The sequence below is a fragment of the Melospiza melodia genome, chromosome 6 (genome assembly GCF_035770615.1).
Source record: "Melospiza melodia melodia isolate bMelMel2 chromosome 6, bMelMel2.pri, whole genome shotgun sequence".
Lineage (NCBI taxonomy): Eukaryota > Metazoa > Chordata > Aves > Passeriformes > Passerellidae > Melospiza > Melospiza melodia.
The window spans coordinates 1,962,422-1,981,296 of NC_086199.1; the positions used below are offsets into that span (position 1 = coordinate 1,962,422).

Here is an 18,875-nt window from a genome sequence, read left to right on the forward strand (position 1 = left end):
AAAGCTGAGTGGAAACCACCAGCATCCACAGCCTGGTGGTAACTTTAGCCCTGCAAGTATTCAGCTCTCTGTTTAGATAAATATCCCGTGCCAGTGAGAGAGGAGACTGAGCCAGCTCCATCCAGCGGGATCAGGGCTGGCTGGAAATCCCAACCCAGGGTGATAATTAGCAGCATTATCTGCTGGTTTAATCAGCAGAGGGGAACTCTGGCAGTGCCGGGCCAGGCAGGGACACTCCTGAGCCCTGGGGTCAGCAGGCCATGCCCTGGCACAGCCTCTCACAGGAGGGATGACATGTTTGCCTTGGCATCTCCCTCTCGGCTGGCTGCAGGAAAGGGCAAAGCCTTCCTCAAAAACTCCTCCTGACACCACAGAACCATGGAAAATCCTGAGCTGGAAGGGACCCCAAGGGTCACGGATCCAACCTCTGGCCCTGCAGGGGAAAAACCTTTCCCTTTCTCCAAGCTAAACCTCCCTGCACAGCTCCAGCCCTTCCTGTCCCTGCTCACCAGAGAGAAGATCCCTTGTTAATTGATCCTTTAATAATTCTGCAATTTAGGAAACCTCCTGTTCTCCTAAAGACACCAAAGCATTCCCTTGGCAGCTCCAAGAGGGATTGCTTTCCATGTACCAGGACATCAGCCACAGGAACCAATTCAGTTTGGTGGTTTTGAAGGGAATGGGAAGATAGAGTGAAGCCAATCCTACACAACCTCAAGGGAATGCACACCGTGCTCCCCCGGACGAGACCCCAAAGTGACCAAGGGCAGCCCCATGGGAGGTGTCCCTGCAGTCCCTGCCCATGGCAGGGGGGGAAGGGGATGGGCTGTAAGGTCCCTTCCAACCCGGACCAGTCTGGGACTCTCTGGTTTTGTGGGGTTTGTGCTCCAGGCGCCGCTTCCGCCATTCACTGCCCGAACTCAGGAGCAGCCACCGACACAGGGGGGCACCCACAGGACCCGGGCGGGCACCCGAGCCCGGCCCGGAGGAGCGGCTGGCACCGTTCCCGTGGCCCTGGCACCGTTCCCGTGGCCCCGGCAGCGCCCCCGTGTCCCGGTCCCCGGCACGGCCCCGGGGCGGGGTGCGGGCAGGGCCGGGCGGCGGGACGGGCCCGGCGTGTGCGGGCAGAGCCGCGATCCGGGCCGGGCGTGCCGGGGCACAGCTCCGGGCACAGGGCAGGGCCGGGCCCGGCCGCCGCGGGCTGTCCCGGGCGCTGATCCACGGAGTTTCACCCGCCGGGATCGCGGGGAGGGACCCGGGACAAGGAGGAGTCACGGCCCCGCTGAGGCAGCGCTGAATCACGGCCGGCGGGGCTGGAAGGGCCCTCACGGCCCGGCCCACGGCAGGGACACCTCCCTCTGCCCCGGCCGCTCCCAGCGCACCCTCGGACCGTGCCGGGGGCTCCCCGTCCCCGCCGCGCACACCGCCCGTCCGGGGCAGGTTTATCGCTCGGTCCCGGGGCCGCTCCCACCCGGTCCCCCCCCGGTGCTGCCCCTTTAAGACGCGCCGCGCGCGCGCCCCGCGCTGACGCGCGATCGCGTGGCGCCTCTCCCCACCGCGGCCCCGCCCCCTCCGCGCGCGGCGCGCGCGCCGCCCCGCCCCGTCCAATCAGCGTCGAGGCCCCGCCCCCTCTCGGAGGCCCCGGGGGCGGGGCGGCGGCGGCGGCGCAGGCGCGCGGGGCGGGCGGGAAGGCGCGGGCGGAAGGGGGGCGGGGCCGCGGCGGGGCGTGGCGGGGCGCGCGCGGGCGCATGCGCGGGGCGGCGGCGGGGCGGAAGCGGGCGCGGACGCGCGCGGCCCCTTTCCGGCGGCGCGGGCGGAGGGAGCGGCGCGCGGGGCCCTCAGGTACGGCCGGGACGCTGCCGGGCCATCGCGGCCGCCGCCGGCGCTGCACGGCGCTCCCCGGGCCTCGGGACCCTCCCGCCGCCGCCGCGCCGGCACCCATGAGCTGAGGCGCCGCGGCGGGAGCCCAGGCAGGAGCGGGCGGAGCCGCCGCCGCGGGCCCGGCGGAGCAGCGGAGCCGCCTCCCCGCCGCCCCATGCGCGGCCCGCGCTGAGCCCCGCCCGCCCTTCCCCGCCGGGCCGGCGCTCGCCCTCTCGCCCTCCCTTGGATGCCGCCGAGATGGGCAAGGTGCTGTCCAAGATCTTCGGGAACAAGGAGATGCGGATCCTGATGCTGGGGCTGGACGCGGCCGGCAAGACCACGATCCTGTACAAGCTGAAGCTGGGCCAGTCTGTGACCACCATCCCCACCGTGGGCTTCAACGTGGAGACCGTCACCTACAAGAACGTCAAGTTCAACGTGTGGGACGTGGGCGGCCAGGACAAGATCCGGCCCCTGTGGCGGCACTACTACACGGGCACGCAGGGGCTCATCTTCGTGGTGGACTGCGCCGACCGCGACCGCATCGACGAGGCGCGGCAGGAGCTGCACCGCATCATCAACGACCGGGAGATGCGGGACGCCATCATCCTCATCTTCGCCAACAAGCAGGACCTGCCCGACGCCATGAAACCCCACGAGATCCAGGAGAAACTGGGCCTGACCCGGATCAGGGATAGGAATTGGTATGTGCAGCCCTCCTGTGCCACGACGGGGGATGGACTCTACGAAGGGCTGACGTGGTTAACGTCCAATTATAAATCCTAATGGGAGAGGAACTATTTAGTCTACAAAGAATTAAAGAAACAAAAAAAAAAAAATTAAACAAACAAAAAAAAAGAAACAAAAAAAAAATTAAAATAACCCACGTGGCTTTCCAGAAGAATGATTCTCTACTGAAAAGTAAAAACAAAACCGCATCCATAGGATTATGATCACCTTTCTCCAGTTGCCACCCTTTCCTCCTGCACCCTTGGCTGGATTCCTGTTCTAACTCCTCCTGCTTGGCGTTAGGATGCTCTAACCTCCGAATGTGACACGAACACAGGCACTAGATGCTATGGCAGACTTCCAGCAAACAGGGGAAGGACACATTATAGACTTGCTAAGTAACTTTTTTTGGTTTTTTTTTTTTTTCCTTTTTCCTCTCGTTAGCCCTTTGCTGGTTTGATTATTTTGGGGGATGTTGGGGGAGGGGGTCCATTTTCAGTGTATGCTTTCTGGGTCTACTTTTTTGATTATATATATTTTTTTTCTCTCTCTTCTCTCACTTTGCTGTAGATTGCTACTTTTTTGCATTCTTGCAGGATATGTTGCTAGGTCGACTTCATCTAGTAAACTGAAAATTGTTGCTTAAAATCAAACTGCAGTCTGTCTTTTTATATTAAGGACTTTTTTTTTTTTAAGGAAAAAAAAAGTTCTGTTAATCTGTAACTAAACAGTGACTCAGTCTGGCTCCACGGCTCAGGCTAACGAGGGGAACTCTTGCCTGCAGTGGCACAGAGTGGGAATTCCACTGTACCGTGTTCAAAGTGCGTGTCGGGCGCTGGGAAATGTAAGAACTGCTTTGGAATGCCAGCTGGGAAGTTCTGACCCATACATCATGCATGAGGAGGGATGCAAAACCAGCTCCCCACACCACACAGCAAACCAGGCATGAGCGGTGCTGCAGTTCCAGGGCAGGCACCGGGCAGGTTTTTTGTCTTTAATGAGGTTTAGTTGCAGTTTTTTACTCCTTGGTGTCGCTCCTCGGGCCGGGGCTCTTTCCAGCAGATGCAGCAATAAAATGTTGCAATGAGTTTGACTTTAAATCTGATGTTTTGGCAAAAGTCCAGCTCTGACTTGCCTCTCACTTCCATCTCAAGGCAGCTGGAGACACCTAAACCTTGAAAGGATTCCTGTTTCTTTCCAACAGCCAGAAGGAAATTGTTGTTGTTGTTATTATTGTTCTTTTTCCATGCTGGAGCCTTGCGGAGGGGCGCGTTCCGAGCCGAGCTCTGCTCCAGCCCGGCGTTTCTGACATCGGGAAGGGCCATTTTGAGGAAATCGCGGCTGGCTTTGCTTTTCCAAGGCCGGCCTGAGCTGCTGCCGTGCCCGGGGCTGCTGTAGCACAGGGAACTGTGTTGGGTGTCCGAGCCCGCTGAGGAACCGCTCCTGAGAGCGGGGAGGGGAGAGAGAGGGAGAATCGACGCTGAATGTAAACTTCCATAATTAGTTCTTAAAGGGCAGAGCAGCTCGTTAGCCATGTCACAGCCTGTAGCTGGGGCTGGCCAATCAAAAACCCCACCCAGAGCGAGTATTTGCATAAAAACTCAATCAAGTATTAATTAACGCTGGGTGCACAAACTGTTAAAGCAGCTGGTTCTTATTCAGCCTTAAGGATTAACTTCAGATTTCCTCAAGGAGTTAAAACTCCGTTGGGGAATTCTAGGAATGTATGCTACAAAACCAGAAGAAAATGGCTTTTATTTTCCATTTTTTCCTTAATTGTGTTTTCTTTTCAAGAATCTAAGTTTTACATGGAATTGGGGGCATTACACTACATCGCTGCAGTGGTGACTCTGCATGCTGAGTACCTTGTACATGGAGCTCTTACCAAAGATGTATGGGAAGATAAAAATCCTGAATTCACTTCTGAAATCCAATGCTTTGGAGCACTTCAAAGTCCTTTTAGAGTATGGTTCCAAAAAAAAAGACTTTTCTGGATGTGGGTTGCAAATGGGACTGGATGGGTTCTTGGTGCTAGAAGATAGAGCATTGATGGACTTTGTGAATTGTAGAGAGTCTGCAGAAGCTTAATGTAGAAAAACTCTTCCATCTCAGCCCTAAAGAAGAGGAAGTGAGATTAGTTTATTTTAATCCAAGGCTTTTTGCCATTGGAATATCATTGCTCTATTTTCTAGCTTTTCTTTTTCTTTTCCTGTTGCTGTAACTTAATGAACAGTGTGGTGGTATAAAAACTTCAAATTACAACAATATGGTTACTGTTTTCTTCTGGAGCATCAATAAAATAGCCAAGCACAAAGTAAATGCCTAAACTGGAAAACTTGAAGCTCTATTAATGGTTCTTGAACTTTCTTAAACCTATTCTCAGTCAACATGAAAACTTCAATACCTTCATTTTTTGTCTGAGTTGGTTTCCTGTGTTTCCAAGCGCTGGGGCAGCCTTTGCATTAAGTTGATTTTGCAATTTTGTATCCCCTTAGAAGTAACTTTGTAATTCTGTTTTTTGTAGGTGAAAGGAAATTGCTTTTGCTTCTGGATTTTTAAAAAAAATTTTTTTTTGGGTGGGGGGGGAGTGGGGAGGAAGAGATGGGGGAGAAAAAGTTACTGGAAGGCGTGGCAGAGCCGTCCGAAACAAACGGCCGTGGCCGCCCAAGACAACCCCACAGGTTTCACTTCCAACACGTCCTTTCCAGGCTGTAGCTGGACCTCAGCACGAGGGAGTGGCTGTCAGTAGGATGAAAAGTGGGAATTCTGTACCAAACAAACCAGTCTGGAATTCCGAGTGCATCGATTTGTGTTCGTGTGAATTTATGGAGTAAGTTTTGAATCGTGTCCGACCAAGTGACTGAGTTTGTGGCCTGTGATCTCCCTGACTGAAGTTGCCAGGAATTTTGTGTTCTCAATATGGCTGTAGTGTTGGTAAAGAACTAATAAGCAGAAAATAAAGCAATTATACAGCGGAGCTCTCCTGGTATGTTACTTGTATTGAATTATGAGAGAAGCAGAAAGGGGCAATCTGGTGCTGGAGTCTGGCATAAAGAGGGCTCTGTTCTGGATCTCCCAGATTGGAAGCCTGGCTGGAATTCCTTTGAGAATTAGATGAGAAAGTGGAAAAGGAAGATGCTGCTTTAATATTCCCACTTGAGCAAACTTTACTGTCAGGGCTCTGCAGCCTCGGTGCCAGCCCCACCTGCCTGTCCAGCCGTGTTCCAGCAGCAAATTCCCTGGAAGGGCAGCACCGGGCCGGTGTGGAACACAGGATGGACAAAGGGGCTGATGAGTGACTGGGGGTGCTTGTGCAGTGACAGATGTGACATTGGGACTCGCTGGTGCCTGGCTAGGACTCGAGTGAGCTGATAAAAGGACTTGGGCAGGTGCTGGGGCTGGGGAGCAGCGGGACACGGATCCTGTGACAGCTGCCATCCCCTGGGACAGGCTGGGGTCGCAGCTGCAGGTGCCAGGCCAGGGGCCAGCCCTGGAGCTGCTCCTTGCTGCAGAGCTTTGGGAACGCTCAGCAGCCCCATTACCTGCTCCGGTGAGCAGCATCCCTGCCTGCGGAACGAGCCGAGCCTCGAGCTCCCTTCCCGCCCGAAGCATTCCGTGATTCCACGGTTATCCAGCCAGGGGGGTGCAGGAGCCTTCCCCTTGCAGGGTGCTCAGGCTCTGCCGGGCTGTCAGAGCAGGGTGTGGCTGTGCAAATGAAGTTTCTCTGAGTTAATTAAACTGCTCGGAGCAGGGGAACCGGTGTCTCTGTGGCGGCTGCCGTGAGTCACATTTCAAAATGCCGGCGCTTATCGCGCCCCATCGCAGCGCGGTGAGCCCGGGGCACGCCGTGACTCAGCCCCAGCAGGGCCCTGGCCCCATGGACAGCCCTTGGAAAAGCTCTGCCCACCATTCCTAATTGCAAATGATCCCTGTTAATGCAAGTCCTCCCAAAGGAATGTGTCTCGCTTTAAAAATGTCGGAGCAGCTGGCGGGAGGGCTGGCAGAGCCTGGGGAGCTGAGGTGATGTCCCTTCCCACTGGGCCCTGGGAATGGGACAGAAGGGACTGCCAGGAGCAGAGGCCTTGCTGTGGATGGGGAAGCAGCCTCAGTGTGAGCTCTGTGACTCAGACTTCCCTCTAGCACAGGGCTATGCTTTTATCTTGGATTTGCCTCTAATATCTGTCCAACCTGACAGCTCGCTGTGGGCAGCCCAAAATCCCCTCAGCAGCTTTGGTGCTTTCTGGAAGTTCAAATAAAAACTTTCCCCCGGCCTCGTGGGGAAGCATCAGCTCCCAGGGGCTGTTGGTGAGTGAGTGTCAGCCGTGCCGAGTGCTCGGTTCCTCTTTGAGGCCCTGTGTGTGCTCATGTTTCAGAATTACGGCTGAGCAAAGGCTCCGAGGGCTGCAGGCCCAGCTGAGCCCCACACTCCATCTCCCTTTCAATGTGGGAGCCCCCCAAGAGCACAAACGTGCAGCTGTGTGAGCTCTGGAGGTGCAGGGTGAGTCAGGGCCCAGCAGCTCTGAGCAGGGTGGTTTGTAAGGCGGGAAATGGGGTGTCCAGGAAGTGGCTCTGCTCTTGCCTAAGAACAGGTATCTCTGGCCTCCTTAAGAAAGGAGGGGGGGAAAAGGCAAGACGTGACTCACTGCTGAGTCTCACAGTGGTTTAACAGGCTCTGGGCCCTGCTCTGCCTCAGGTTTTCCCTTCCAGAGGCTGCACTTCGCTCCTCTGTTCCTGGTTTTATAGTTGCATCTTCCAAGACAGCTTTAGTTAGGAAAAATGCTTCAGCAGGGTTTAATGGGTGTCCTGTGAGATGGAAATTGGTGATGCTTGGAAATTGGTAGCACTTAGAACACTTTGTTTTCCTTGGGAGTTTTCAGGTGAGAGCAAACCCCAGGGGTGCCACCCAGAGCTCCTGGATCTGTGCAGGATCCCAGTGCTCCAGCTGCCTTTCAGTGGTGAAAACTCCCTTGGTGGTTAAACAGAGAAGAGGAGGGAGCCAAGGTGTAGAAAAGAGCCTGAATTCCTGGCTGGGAGGGTGGGCAGGCCCTGGCACAGGGTGCCCAGAGCAGCTGTGGCTGCCCCTGGATCCCTGGCAGTGCCCAAGGCCAGGCTGGACAGGGCTTGGAGCACCTGGGACAGTGGAAGGTGTCCCTGCCCATGGCTGGTGTGGCACTGGATGAGTTTTAAGGTCCCTGCTCAAACCATTCTGGGATTTTACAATGTTGTGAACTCCTAAAATCATCCCCATGTTGTGCCTAGAATGGATTCCGTGTCTGATTTTCCATGCATGGCCCAGGCACTGGCTTCATCTGAAGTTTCTGATGGAGCAGGAGGAGATGTTTCCTCTCTCATCAATGCCAGGCATGAAAACCTGAGGAAAGCTGCAGCAAACACTGCAAGAATCAATGATTCTGCAAGAATCCAGTGATTCTTGAGCCGTCCTGTGAGAATGCACTTTTATTTCACATTTTGGGGGCAAAAGGGAAAAACCTCAAGCAGCCTCTGTAGTTAGCAGGACATGGGTGGGCTGTGAAACCTCAGAAAGAAGGGAAGCAATTTCCCAGGATTATCCTGGACTTTTGACAAGAACACATTGCTTTTTGTGTGGCTGAGCTCCAGCAATTCCCATGCCATGGAAAGCACCTGCCTGGATCGTCACTGCAGGGGACAGAGAGGAGCAGAGGGAAGCACCCAGCACCAATCCAGCCCCAAAATGCCTCTGCCATTCCTGCAAAGCTGCTCCTGGGAAAGGAGCTCATTCCATGGAGGCTGGGAGTTCCATGCCTGGTGCTGACAGCTCCTAACTGGGCAGATCCGTGTGCCTGCTCCAAGGGAGACTTTGCACTTTAGGAGTGGAACGTGGGATTGCAAAGTCCCTGTGCTGCTGAGATTTGCTCTTTTTGCCCTGAGGAGCTCTGTGCATTTCCCCTGGGAAGGAAGGGGCTCCTGTGGAGCAGCAGGACCCCGAGGCTGGGCATTCCCAGGGTCTGGAGTGGGATGTGCCCACAGTTATCCCATTAGCTCAACATCTGCCAGGATGCCTTTCCCCACAGGGGCTGGATTAGGCTGGAGCTGACCCAGCTCTCCAGGAACCTTTTCCTATCTTGTTTTTGTGCCTTTCAGGCTGCTGCCCTGGCTGGAACCAACCCCAGCACCGCCTCACACCGCTGAGAGGGAGCTCTGGCAGGCCAGCAGGGAGCTGGCTTTACCTTTGCCTCCAAAGAATGCCTGTGGAGTGTTCAAATTCCATCCTGGATATCCTGGAGCTGCTCGTATTTTCAATAGAATGAGTTTTTTGGGCTGTGATGACTGATCAGCACTGAAATTGAAGCATTTGGGTAGGGAGGCGAGGGCCAGCAGCAGGACAGGCACTGTTGGTGCGTTCAGTGGCTCCTTGGTGCCTGACACGAAGGTTTGGGATGATCTCCCCTGGCTCTGCTGGCTGGAAGAAGAGCCAAGCTCAGCAAGGGCTGCTGTGGAAGCCACTGGCCCCTGGTGCTGTGGAAGGAGCTGAATGGCTGCCAAAGAGCTGGCCCTGGATCTCTGGCTCATCTTACAGCCCTGGACCCGTTAATGAATCCAAAATCCTCCAGCCCTTGCCTCCAAACATTCTGAGTGTGTGGCATTTGAGAGCCAGGGTCACCATCCAGGCTCTGCTGATGCTCCTGGGCTGCTCCTGTTGGGATGTGCTCCTGGCCACGCTGGCTGCAGTGCTCTGGCCTCTTTGGGGAGGGCTGGCGATGTGGCAGGGATAGGGCAGAGGTCTGATCTCCTGTAAGGAGCACTGCCTGCAGCCTCAGGATCTGCTCCTGCCCTGCCTGTTGGGCTGATGCCTCACTGAGAAATCCTGCTCTGCGTTTTCCCCTGCATCAGAGCTTACACTTTTAACCACAGCACCAGAACTTCCCAGCTTTGCATTTCATCGTGGCCATTATGATGATTTTTGGCAGGGGATGCATCTCCTCACCAGGATGAGCTGCAGCTTTTACACTTTGTTTGGAGTTACCTGTATGTTTTCCTGACCCAAGGCCCCCAGGTCAAAGCCAGGACCCTCCTGCTCTAATGCCACACTCACTTTTTCACCCCTCCCCATTCCAGTGTCCCCCAGCCCCGCTCTGCTGTGGGGGAGAAGGGGCTCCCCAGCTCCTCCTTCCTTCTCCAGGCTCTGCAGCTCCCGGAAACGCTCCCAGTAGTGAAACTGGTTCATCACGTTGTCACTGGAGGAGTGCTGGCATCCGAGGGGGATCTGTGGATTAACTGGTTCCGGTGTTGGCCAATTTCTCGGCAGCCTGATGCATTATTCAGCAGCCGGGCTGCTTTCGGGCCTTCGGAAAATCTGGAGCTTCCCAACACTTGAGGGTTTATGAATCGACGTCTCTCCTCGCAGCTTCCTCCTCCCTTGGATTGCCAATTAACCGCGGGCAATTAAAGCCCAGAGCCGGAGTGTCTGCACAGGAGGCTCGGGGCTTCCCCCTGGGCTCCATCCCACCTCCCAGCACCCCCCCGGGAATCCAGGTGCTGTTTGAGGCATGGCATCGGTGGGCTCGTTTAACATCTGCCAACTCCCCGGCATTGCCAGTGCTCACCTCGGCAGCGGGGGAGGCTCGGGGACAGCTCCGGAGCAGCCCCGTTCCCAAAGCTGCGGTTCAGGCCGGAGCGCTTGCAGGTGGCAGATCGGGAGGGAGAGGTGGCTCACGGAGATTAAATATCCTCGTGGGCAGCGATGGCTCCACACACCCACAGCGCTCACTGCCGGCTCCGTCATTCCTGCTTTGCTTTTGCCTCCAGGTAGAGGGGAAACCTGGGAAAGGCAGGAGCTGTGGTGGTAGCTGGGATGGCCCGGGGGAGGCTGGGGGTGGAGGATGAAGGGACAAGAGGACAGAGAGGCAGAGCAGTGCCGTTCTTCCTCAAGCACGTTTACATCCATCGGTGTGGATGGCACGGCCCGGATCGCCGCATCCTTTCCCACACCGCAGTCCCGCCGCTGACTCGGTGCCAGCGCGAGGCGCTTGCGGGGCCATCGAGTCCGAGACACCGAATTTCATCTTCCCTGATTGTTCCAGGCACTGCAGAGTTGTTGTCAGAGCCTGTTCCCCGTTTTGGAAACGTAATTGGAATTATGCAAATCCCGGTGCGGCACCGGTGAGTGACTGACGCGCTCCTCGCCCGCAGTGGGGCTGCTGGAGCAGGGAAGGCCGGGTCCGTCCCGGGGGAACCGACCGGGGGCTCAGCCCGGCTCCTGCTGCAGATCCCGAACATCTCAGCCCTCCTGCAGCTCCCGAGCATCCCAGCCTGCTCAGCCCTGCTCCTTCCATAGATCCTGAGCATCCCAGCCCGCTCAGTCCTTCTGCTGCTGCACATCCCGAGCATCCCAGCCCGCTCCTGTCGTACATCCTGAGCATCCCGGCCCGCTCCGGGGCTGTTCAGCAAAGCACAGAGCTCATTCCTGCCCAAACACCCCATGCTCAGAGCTGTGACACCATCACTCGGCCATGCCGGTATTGCCAAAATTCCCGATGGTGGGGCTGGAGGTGTTTTGGGGATGTTGAACTTCCCGATGGCAGCTCGGGGGGCTGTTTGGTGGGAGCAGAGCGGGATCTGGAACACAAGGCTTGAGGGACTGGAGAAGACTCCCTGTGAGGGTTGGGACTCCGCTGCCCTCCAGACACGCGGTAGGATCATGGGGACGGTGCCTGGATCGGGCCGTGGTTCCCACCTGGAATGTGCTTTGGGAGCCGGCTGGGCAGGGAGAGCCGCTCTCGGCCCTCTGCGGCTCGGCCGTGCCGGTGGGAGCCGTCCCGGACCCACTTCTGGAGCGGATCCCGGCCTCACACACAGCGCTGGTGCTGCACAAAGCCCTCCCGTGAGGAAAAAGGGATTTTGCCAAACTAACAGCACTTCCCCCCCACACCCATCTCAGCCTTTCCATCCGCGTCCCGCAGCGGTTCCTCTTTTAGCACCACGCCTCCTAAAAAAAAAAAGTGTTGACTGCAGCTTTTCTGGAGGCTGCAGCGCTCCCGCCCCGCTGCCTGCACAGCTCTTGCCAGCCTCCTTCCCGCTGCGGTTCCCGGGCTGAAGGCAATGCTTTCCGGGCTGATCGCATGGCCAAGGAATGTACGTGCACACACAGCGAGGCTGGAGTCAGCTCAGTGCCAGCAGCCGGGATTTTGGGAGCAGCACGGGGGAAAACGATGCCCGAGCTGCTGCTTGCCCAGCTCCCTTTGGGATTGGGATGCCGATCCGGCTGCCCCCTGCCCGACCTCGGTGCCTCTGCCCGTGCTGTGGGTGTGTGGCAGCGATTTCTGCCTCTCCACGGTCTATAAAGTCTTGGCCAAGTGGAACAAAAATATTCAATCCTGTTAGTTTGGGAGGTAATTGCAGCTAAAAAATAAACGGGGTTGGGAAAAAAACCCCGGTGATCCGGCGTGGCCAACGAGCGCATCATCGGCACTCCCCCAGAGACGCCGTGAGGGGGATGAGGGTAATTAACAAAGCAATTAATGCAAGATAAGAAGCTGCTTCCCAAACACACAAGGAAATCCAGACTCCAGCTGTGCTGGCATTGCTTGTGCTGGCAAAGGCCTTGTCTGGGCTGGTTGGTTTGCAGGATCCATTACCCAGGAGAAGCAGCAGGTTGGGGATTCGCATCCTCCAGCAGGTCCCAAACCTCTCCTTGAGCTTTGGTGGGATCTGTGCCGCTCCCTCAAAATAAAGCTGGAAAAGGCCAACAGGAGCAGGAGGACCAGCAGCTCTTCCCAGCTGCCGGGGCTGGGTGATCCAGGGCTGGAGCTCCCTGAGCATCTCTCCAGGCCAGCTGCTTTGTCAGCTTGGAGCTCTTGGAAAGAAGAATGGGATGATGTTTCTGCAGCACAGCCAACATCCAACACGCTCAGCTTGGCTGCAGTCCATGCGTGGGGCCGTGCTCAGGCCTGGAGCTGCATGGAAATGCCTTTAAATGTGGATCTAAATTGGATCTGAATCTATTCCTGTGCTGGGGGTGAGCTCAGGGAAAGGGGGAAAAACCCCAAAGACTGCTACTCTAATTGCAAAGATTCATATGTATTTATATAAATATAAATAAATGGAAAGGTTTATCTCTATTTGTGTTGAATGAATCCCACATTTTATGGATCAGATACACCCAATGACACAACACGTTACAGAATTCCAGAATGGTTTGGTTTAGAAGGCACTTCAAACTCATCAGTTCCAGCTCCCTGCCTTGGGCAGGGACACCTTCCACCACCTCAGGTTGCTCCAAAGCCTGTCCAAAATGGTCCTGGACCCTTCCAGGGATCCAAGCCACAGCTTCTCTGGGCTGCTGGGAGCTCATGGCAAGGAAAAGAAAGCTCTGATGTGGCTCCAAGTGCTGCCATGTGATTTTTGGGCAGACACATCATCCTCTCTTGGTTTGTGGGAGACTCAGGAATTGGATCTGGGCATTTCTGCCCTTTCTTTACACAATGTGAACCCTTGGGAACACCTCTCCATCTCCCAGCCGTGTCTTCCCGGCACCAACTTCCCTCTTCCCAGAATATCCCCTGCACAGAGCTCGCACAGCTCAGGCTGCCCCAGCAGCGCTCTCAGGGCGTTGCCTGCGGGCCTTCCCACTGAATTATATTTAACACTTGGGTTTGGGGGGGGATTTTTGGGAAGGAAATCTGTTGCCAAGCAATGGAGCTGTGGCCTGGCTGTCTCCTCCCAAACTGAGACTTAGAAGTGTGTGTAAAATATCTGAGACATCTCAAGTGGGGTTGCAGGAGGCTGGATCATGGGAATGTGGTGGAAAAGCTGCTGTGGGGTTGGGAGAAGGTTTTCCTTTCATTTTCTAGAATGGGAAGTGGAGAGTTGCTTGATCCCAGAGGCAACAAGAGATATGGGGGACCATAAGAAATCCCCCAAGGGTCCTGGGGGGATGTCCCCATGGGTTTACACTCAGGACATGTCCTGGACAGCATGTATAAAAACCATTGAGTTTTCTCCCCAGAAGGAAGGTGGGATCAGCCCCAGCATGGAGATGTTGGGGGGTCAATCTCAGCACCACAAACTGGAGCACGAACTTCAGCACCCACTCCTCAATCCCACAGTGGGTGTGGATGAATCAGAGGGTCAGTGCTGACCCACATCCCACAGCTGGGGCTGGCAGTGCCCGTTGGGCTCCCTGGGCAAGCTCCGGTGGGAATGGCAGTGCCAGTCCAGGGACTGACTTCATCCCAATGCCCACTGCATCACCCTCACTGCAGTGTGGGAGCCCCTGCTCTGCTCCAGGCCAGCAGCAGCCCCGCAGGAAGGGTTCAGCTGACAGCATTCCAGAGGGATACAAAGTTTTCCTGATGTTTTCCCCAGCTGTTGGGCCTGGGAGGGAAATCCCAGTGGCGTGCTTTCCTCATTAACCGCTGTCACATTTTCCAGGCAGAGCCTCGGTGTGCCAGGCGCTGATTTGCATCCCCAGATCACAAGGATGTGACCTAATTAAATTTCAACTCTTTTCAATATGATTTTCATACTCACACAGGGTTTTTTTGGACCTGTGGAACCAGCTGTCTCGGCAGGGACGTTTCAGGCTTGGAATGGAAGTGCAAAAAACATCTAATTTCCCACTGGGAGCGGCTGCGGAGGCGAGCTCTGGGGTCTCTCCAAAGCCTTTCCCTGCTCCCAAAGTTGGATTCACAAGAGTGAATTGTGGGTTTTTTGTTTTTTTTTTTTTTTTTTATGGCAGATTGTTTTATTATTATTTATGCAGAGGGGAACATGTTAGTCCCACCCCTCTTCCCATGCAGATGGATTTAGGTCACGCTGGGAAGAGGGGTGGGAGAACCTGGAGTGAAGCACATCCCTCCTGGAACAAACAACCTTCCCAGGGCTCAGCACTGGATCTCACAAGATGCTTCCAGTCAAGACAGGTCCCATCAAACCCCACCAAGGCCCCTCAGCACAAGGCAAATCCAACCATTCCATGCACCCAGACCTCCTCAGGAGTCTCCTAATCCCCCAAAAAATTATTTTGAGTCTTAATTTTCCCTGTTACCAGTGAGGGTAACACAGGAGGGTATCCCAGCTGGATTTTTGGCTGAATGAGCAGAATCCCCCGTGTTTTCCCGTTGCTATGGCAAGGGGGAGAGCCGGGATTTTTGTGCATGGCTCGGTAAATCCGGCCCGTTCTGCACGGCTGATTCGCCCTCCAATTAATTAAGGGCATTCTTCACTTCCCCTCGCAATTAACATAAAGAAAACCCAATTAACTCCTGCACGGTGGACGCTGAGCACCGCCTCGGGCAGTGTGAAACCTCCCTGCTCTCCTGCAGGAAACACGCAGAGATTGTCAGGCTGACCACAGAGCCCACACCGGAGCCATCCCAGCCCCACGGTTCTCCCTGAGTGAAATCACATTCCTGGCTTTGCCAGACCTGTTGATATTGGCTGCGAGCTGGAAAAGGAGATTTGGGTGGAAATGGAGATTTGGGTGGAAAGGGAGATTTGGGTGGAAAAGGAGATTTCTGGCCATCCTCAGGCAGGCTGGCGCCTCTTCCCACAACTCATGGGCTGTGATGGTACAAGGGGCACTTCTCCTGATCCCTTGGCCACTCATCCTCCTTTTTTTATGGCTGAAGCCATGAGTCTGGGAGCAGTCTGGGAGCAGGGTTTGGGAGCAGGATGTGGGAGCAGAGTCTCTCAGTCGGTGGATCCCCGCCCCTGGCCACGCCCGTGCTCCCTGCCATGAGGTGCAGCAGGTATTTCCTGTTCCCGGACTGCTCCGACCTGCCCCGAGCAGCTCCCGGCCCTCCCCGATGGGTTCGTGTCCTGCAGAGCAGCGTGGCTGACAGGACGAGCCCGGCTCTCTCCAGCGTCCCAAAATAAATACGGGAGGAGGGAGGGGATAGATAAAGGGTGACACGGTCTGAACTGGCTCCTGCTGCTGCCTCACCAAGTCCTTGGGATTTGCCCCCAGGATTTGCCTCTGGAATTCCCACACTGCCACAACATGAATTCCCCTCATCCGGGGGATGTCTCTGAGCAGGGAGGTGACATGGTGACTTCCAGCTACTGTCCTATGTCACTTTCTCACCCACACTGGCTTCTGAATTTTGGGTTGGTTGGATAAACCATGCTCTGGCTGGTTTATCAGCTCCCAGATGACCTGGAACAGAGCCAGTGTCCTCTCCACCACAGGAATTGCCAAAAATCCCAAGTGCTGGCACCACCATCAAGCTTTTTTTTTTTTTTTTTTTCTCTTGCTAGTTTAACACTTTTTAGGTGTTTGTGTCCAGTGCATTAGGCAAGCCCTGGGTTTGAATGAGGACAGAGCAGCCTCCTTCCCACAAAGGCACCTGGAGCATCCTTCATTTCCAGCCTGAGGAGAGCCGCAGGATTGGCCATGGACGGGGTCAATCCCGTGTCCCCCCGCCCTCCCCAGAGCCACCCACGGCGCTGCGACAAAGCCACCACACCAAGCACCATCACACCGACTGCGATTCCTGAACATCCACCCCTGTCCCCAGCCCCTGCCAATAATCCTCGGGGACAAAAGACCCCGAGGGCAGCTCCCGCCCCCGCCTGTAATTCCTCCCGTTCGCCCTAATCCCCTGCAGGCCCTTCTGTCGCAGCGGCCAAATCCCATTAACCGCGCCAGGACCGCGCGCAAAGAAGCCGCGGCACGGCCGGGTGCGGTGGAGGAGCCATCCCTGCCTTCAGCGGGGTTTATTCCCCAAAAAACAGAGCTGAGAGCAGGGAGCTGCGTCTGACCAAGGAGTGAGGGAGGGGACATGGTCTGGGGCTCGTGGCCATCACTCTGCTGGGGGTGACTCTTTTCCCACTTTCCCAATTCCTGATGAATTTTTCTCTTTTCCCAGTTGGCTTGGTTGTGGTACCAGCTTCCAAGGCCCCACTGCAAACACTCCCGTGGGTCCCACTCAGCCTCCAAGATTTAATTTCCACTTGCTCAGGGTTTGCCATGAGCCTCTGAGCTCTGTTTCATGTCTGGTTGCAGAGGAAGATGCTCTGGTCCACCTCCAACATGGCAAGGAGGATGGCTGGGGATTGGAACCTGGCCACACTCCCAAAGGTCCCAAGATTTTTTCCCCATGATCTTGTTTGCCAAGAGGAAGAAAAGACTCAGCATGGAGGTAGCACAAATTCAGGATGGTCCCAGTGAACTCCCAACCAGAACCAGAGTGAAGAAAAAGAAAAACCAAAGAAAACCCCAACAGTTTGGATTTGCTGCTTTTGCCAGGCTGAACTCAAGCTGCAGTTGGGATGTGAAATCAGATAATTCTGGGATGGTGAAGCTCCTGGGATAGAAAGGAGGAGGGGGGAAAGGCAACAGAACAATGAGGAAGGGCTTTGGGGGGGGTATGGAGGATGTGCCAGATGCTGCTTTTCCAGGCACAGACTGGGTAGAAGGTGAATAAATGATGGTTGGCCCCAGGGGCTGCAGAAGGACCAGGCTGTGCCTTCAATGAGTGGAGAAACACGTGGAGGTTGAGTCACAGGGGACGAGGTCCAAGCAGCCAGGGAAGGCTGAGGGCAGCACACTGACCACTGGCAGCTGCTCCCACACCTGAGCTAATGTTTAGCTTTGGACTTTGCCAAGTTGTCCAAGGGGCAGAGGAGGAGGAGGAGGAGGGCAGGTGACCTGAGGGTGGCTGTGAGCTGGGCCAGTGCCCAGGGCTGTGATTCCTGCACGAGCTCTGGGTCAGAAGGAGCCACTTCTGGGTGTAGTTTCTGCTGGTTTGGTCCTGGCTCAGCAGGACATTCCCTGACAGGGCCTTGCTGAGCTCCTCCATTCAGCTCAGCCCTTCCTGCTGTGTTTTATTCCCAACACATCAGGCTCCAGACAGCATTGCAAGGGCTGCCCTGAGGGGACACTGTGGTGGACAGGGTGAGGAGCCTGGTGGCACCACCACAAGGCTGCAAAGGTGTCCCCAGCACTGGCCCAGGGCTGAGCACCTCCCATTGGCCTGGATAACCCACCCTGGCTGGTGCCTCGTCTCTATTTAAACCCCCTCTCCTGGGATGTAATTAAGGACGTGCCTATTAATTGCTGTGTCACAGCAGCACGGATTGTCCCTGTCACCACCGGCGCTCCCTGGGCAGCTCCCACTCGATCACTGCCATGTGTGTCCCCTCCATCCCCACCACCTCAACCTGCAGCATCCCAAACCTTCACATTTGAGTTGTACCTTGCAGGCAATTTTGCACAGCAGCATTCTCCAATCCCAGATTATTCTAATGACACCGTGGAAGAGCTAAAAATAGCAGCAAGGCATTTTGTGCCTCTCCCCCAGCAGCCACCGTGGGGAGTGCAGGGGAGCCTCTGAGGTGTTTGCAGGGAGTGTTTGGAGAGTATCACACCTCCCTTTCCCTTGCCAGCTCTGGATCTTTAAATATCTGGCCCAAATCCACACAAGCCTGTGGCTGCTTAACTCCTTCCTTGCATTCAAATCCAAAGGAAATTGGGCACCTGGATGGGATGGAGGGCATGGGGTGGTGGGTGCAGAACACACCTGCAGGAGTGACTCAGTCATGGTGTGGGTGATGGGATCCTCTCGGCTTCCCTGGGGACCTCCTGGCTCCAGTGGGATGCACAGAGCCCACGTGTCCCATCCCACCTCACTTCCTCTCCTGCCAGGGCTCTCAGATGTCTCAGGGTCCTGCATGTGCCAGAAAATGCTGTGGGAAGCAAAATCCGAATCCACGCTGCTCTCCCTAAAATGAGTACTCCAAAATTGATGTACTCACCCAAAAATGGTGCACTCCCCAAAAAGTGATGCCCTGCCCCCAAACCAGCCGTGCTGGATTTAGCACCTGAACATGCTCGGCAGGGTGAAGCAGCAGCCTGGGGGCAGCTTGCTCCAAGTTATTTCTGGGTTTTTTTTTTATTATTTAAGGTACCCTGTGGGATCCTCGACTTAGCAAGGGTGGCTGGAGCTTGGGAATCCACACAGAAGTGTGGATAATATTCCTCCACACAGCCCTGCCAGCCCTCAGAGCCCACCAGGTATCAGCAAAACCCACAGAAACCATCACCAACTTCATCCAGAGCTTCAGAGCAGGTTCCCATTCCCGTGCTGGGAATGGCTCCGTGCTGCACTCCGGGCATGGCAGCCGGTGCTGGCATGAGGGCACGGATGTGTGGAGAGGCAGGGAGCAGCCAGGGAGCAGCCAGGGAGACACCCAGCCTGGCACGGGCACAGCGGCACTGCGCGCCCTCGGGGGACACAGGGATCCAGACCGAGGGGATTGAGCGGCTGCTCCGAGGGTGTCGGGCCAGGATTGCGCTGGTGCGG

The 18,875-nt window shown here is 55.8% G+C and overlaps 1 protein-coding gene across 1 annotated transcript; it reads left to right on the plus strand.

Annotated features, from left to right (window-relative positions):
* Positions 1-2,052: 2,052 nt before the first annotated feature.
* Positions 2,053-5,566, plus strand: ARF6 (ADP ribosylation factor 6). The gene has a single exon (XM_063159593.1). The coding sequence runs from the start codon at positions 2,119-2,121 to the stop codon at positions 2,644-2,646; it is 528 nt and encodes a 175-aa protein (XP_063015663.1). The 5' UTR covers positions 2,053-2,118; the 3' UTR covers positions 2,647-5,566.
* Positions 5,567-18,875: the final 13,309 nt, after the last annotated feature.

Coding starts and splice junctions, on each gene's coding strand:
- ARF6 (XM_063159593.1), top strand. CDS start 2,119: ATGGGCAAGGTGCTGTCCAAGATCTTCGGGAACAAGGAGATGCGGATC.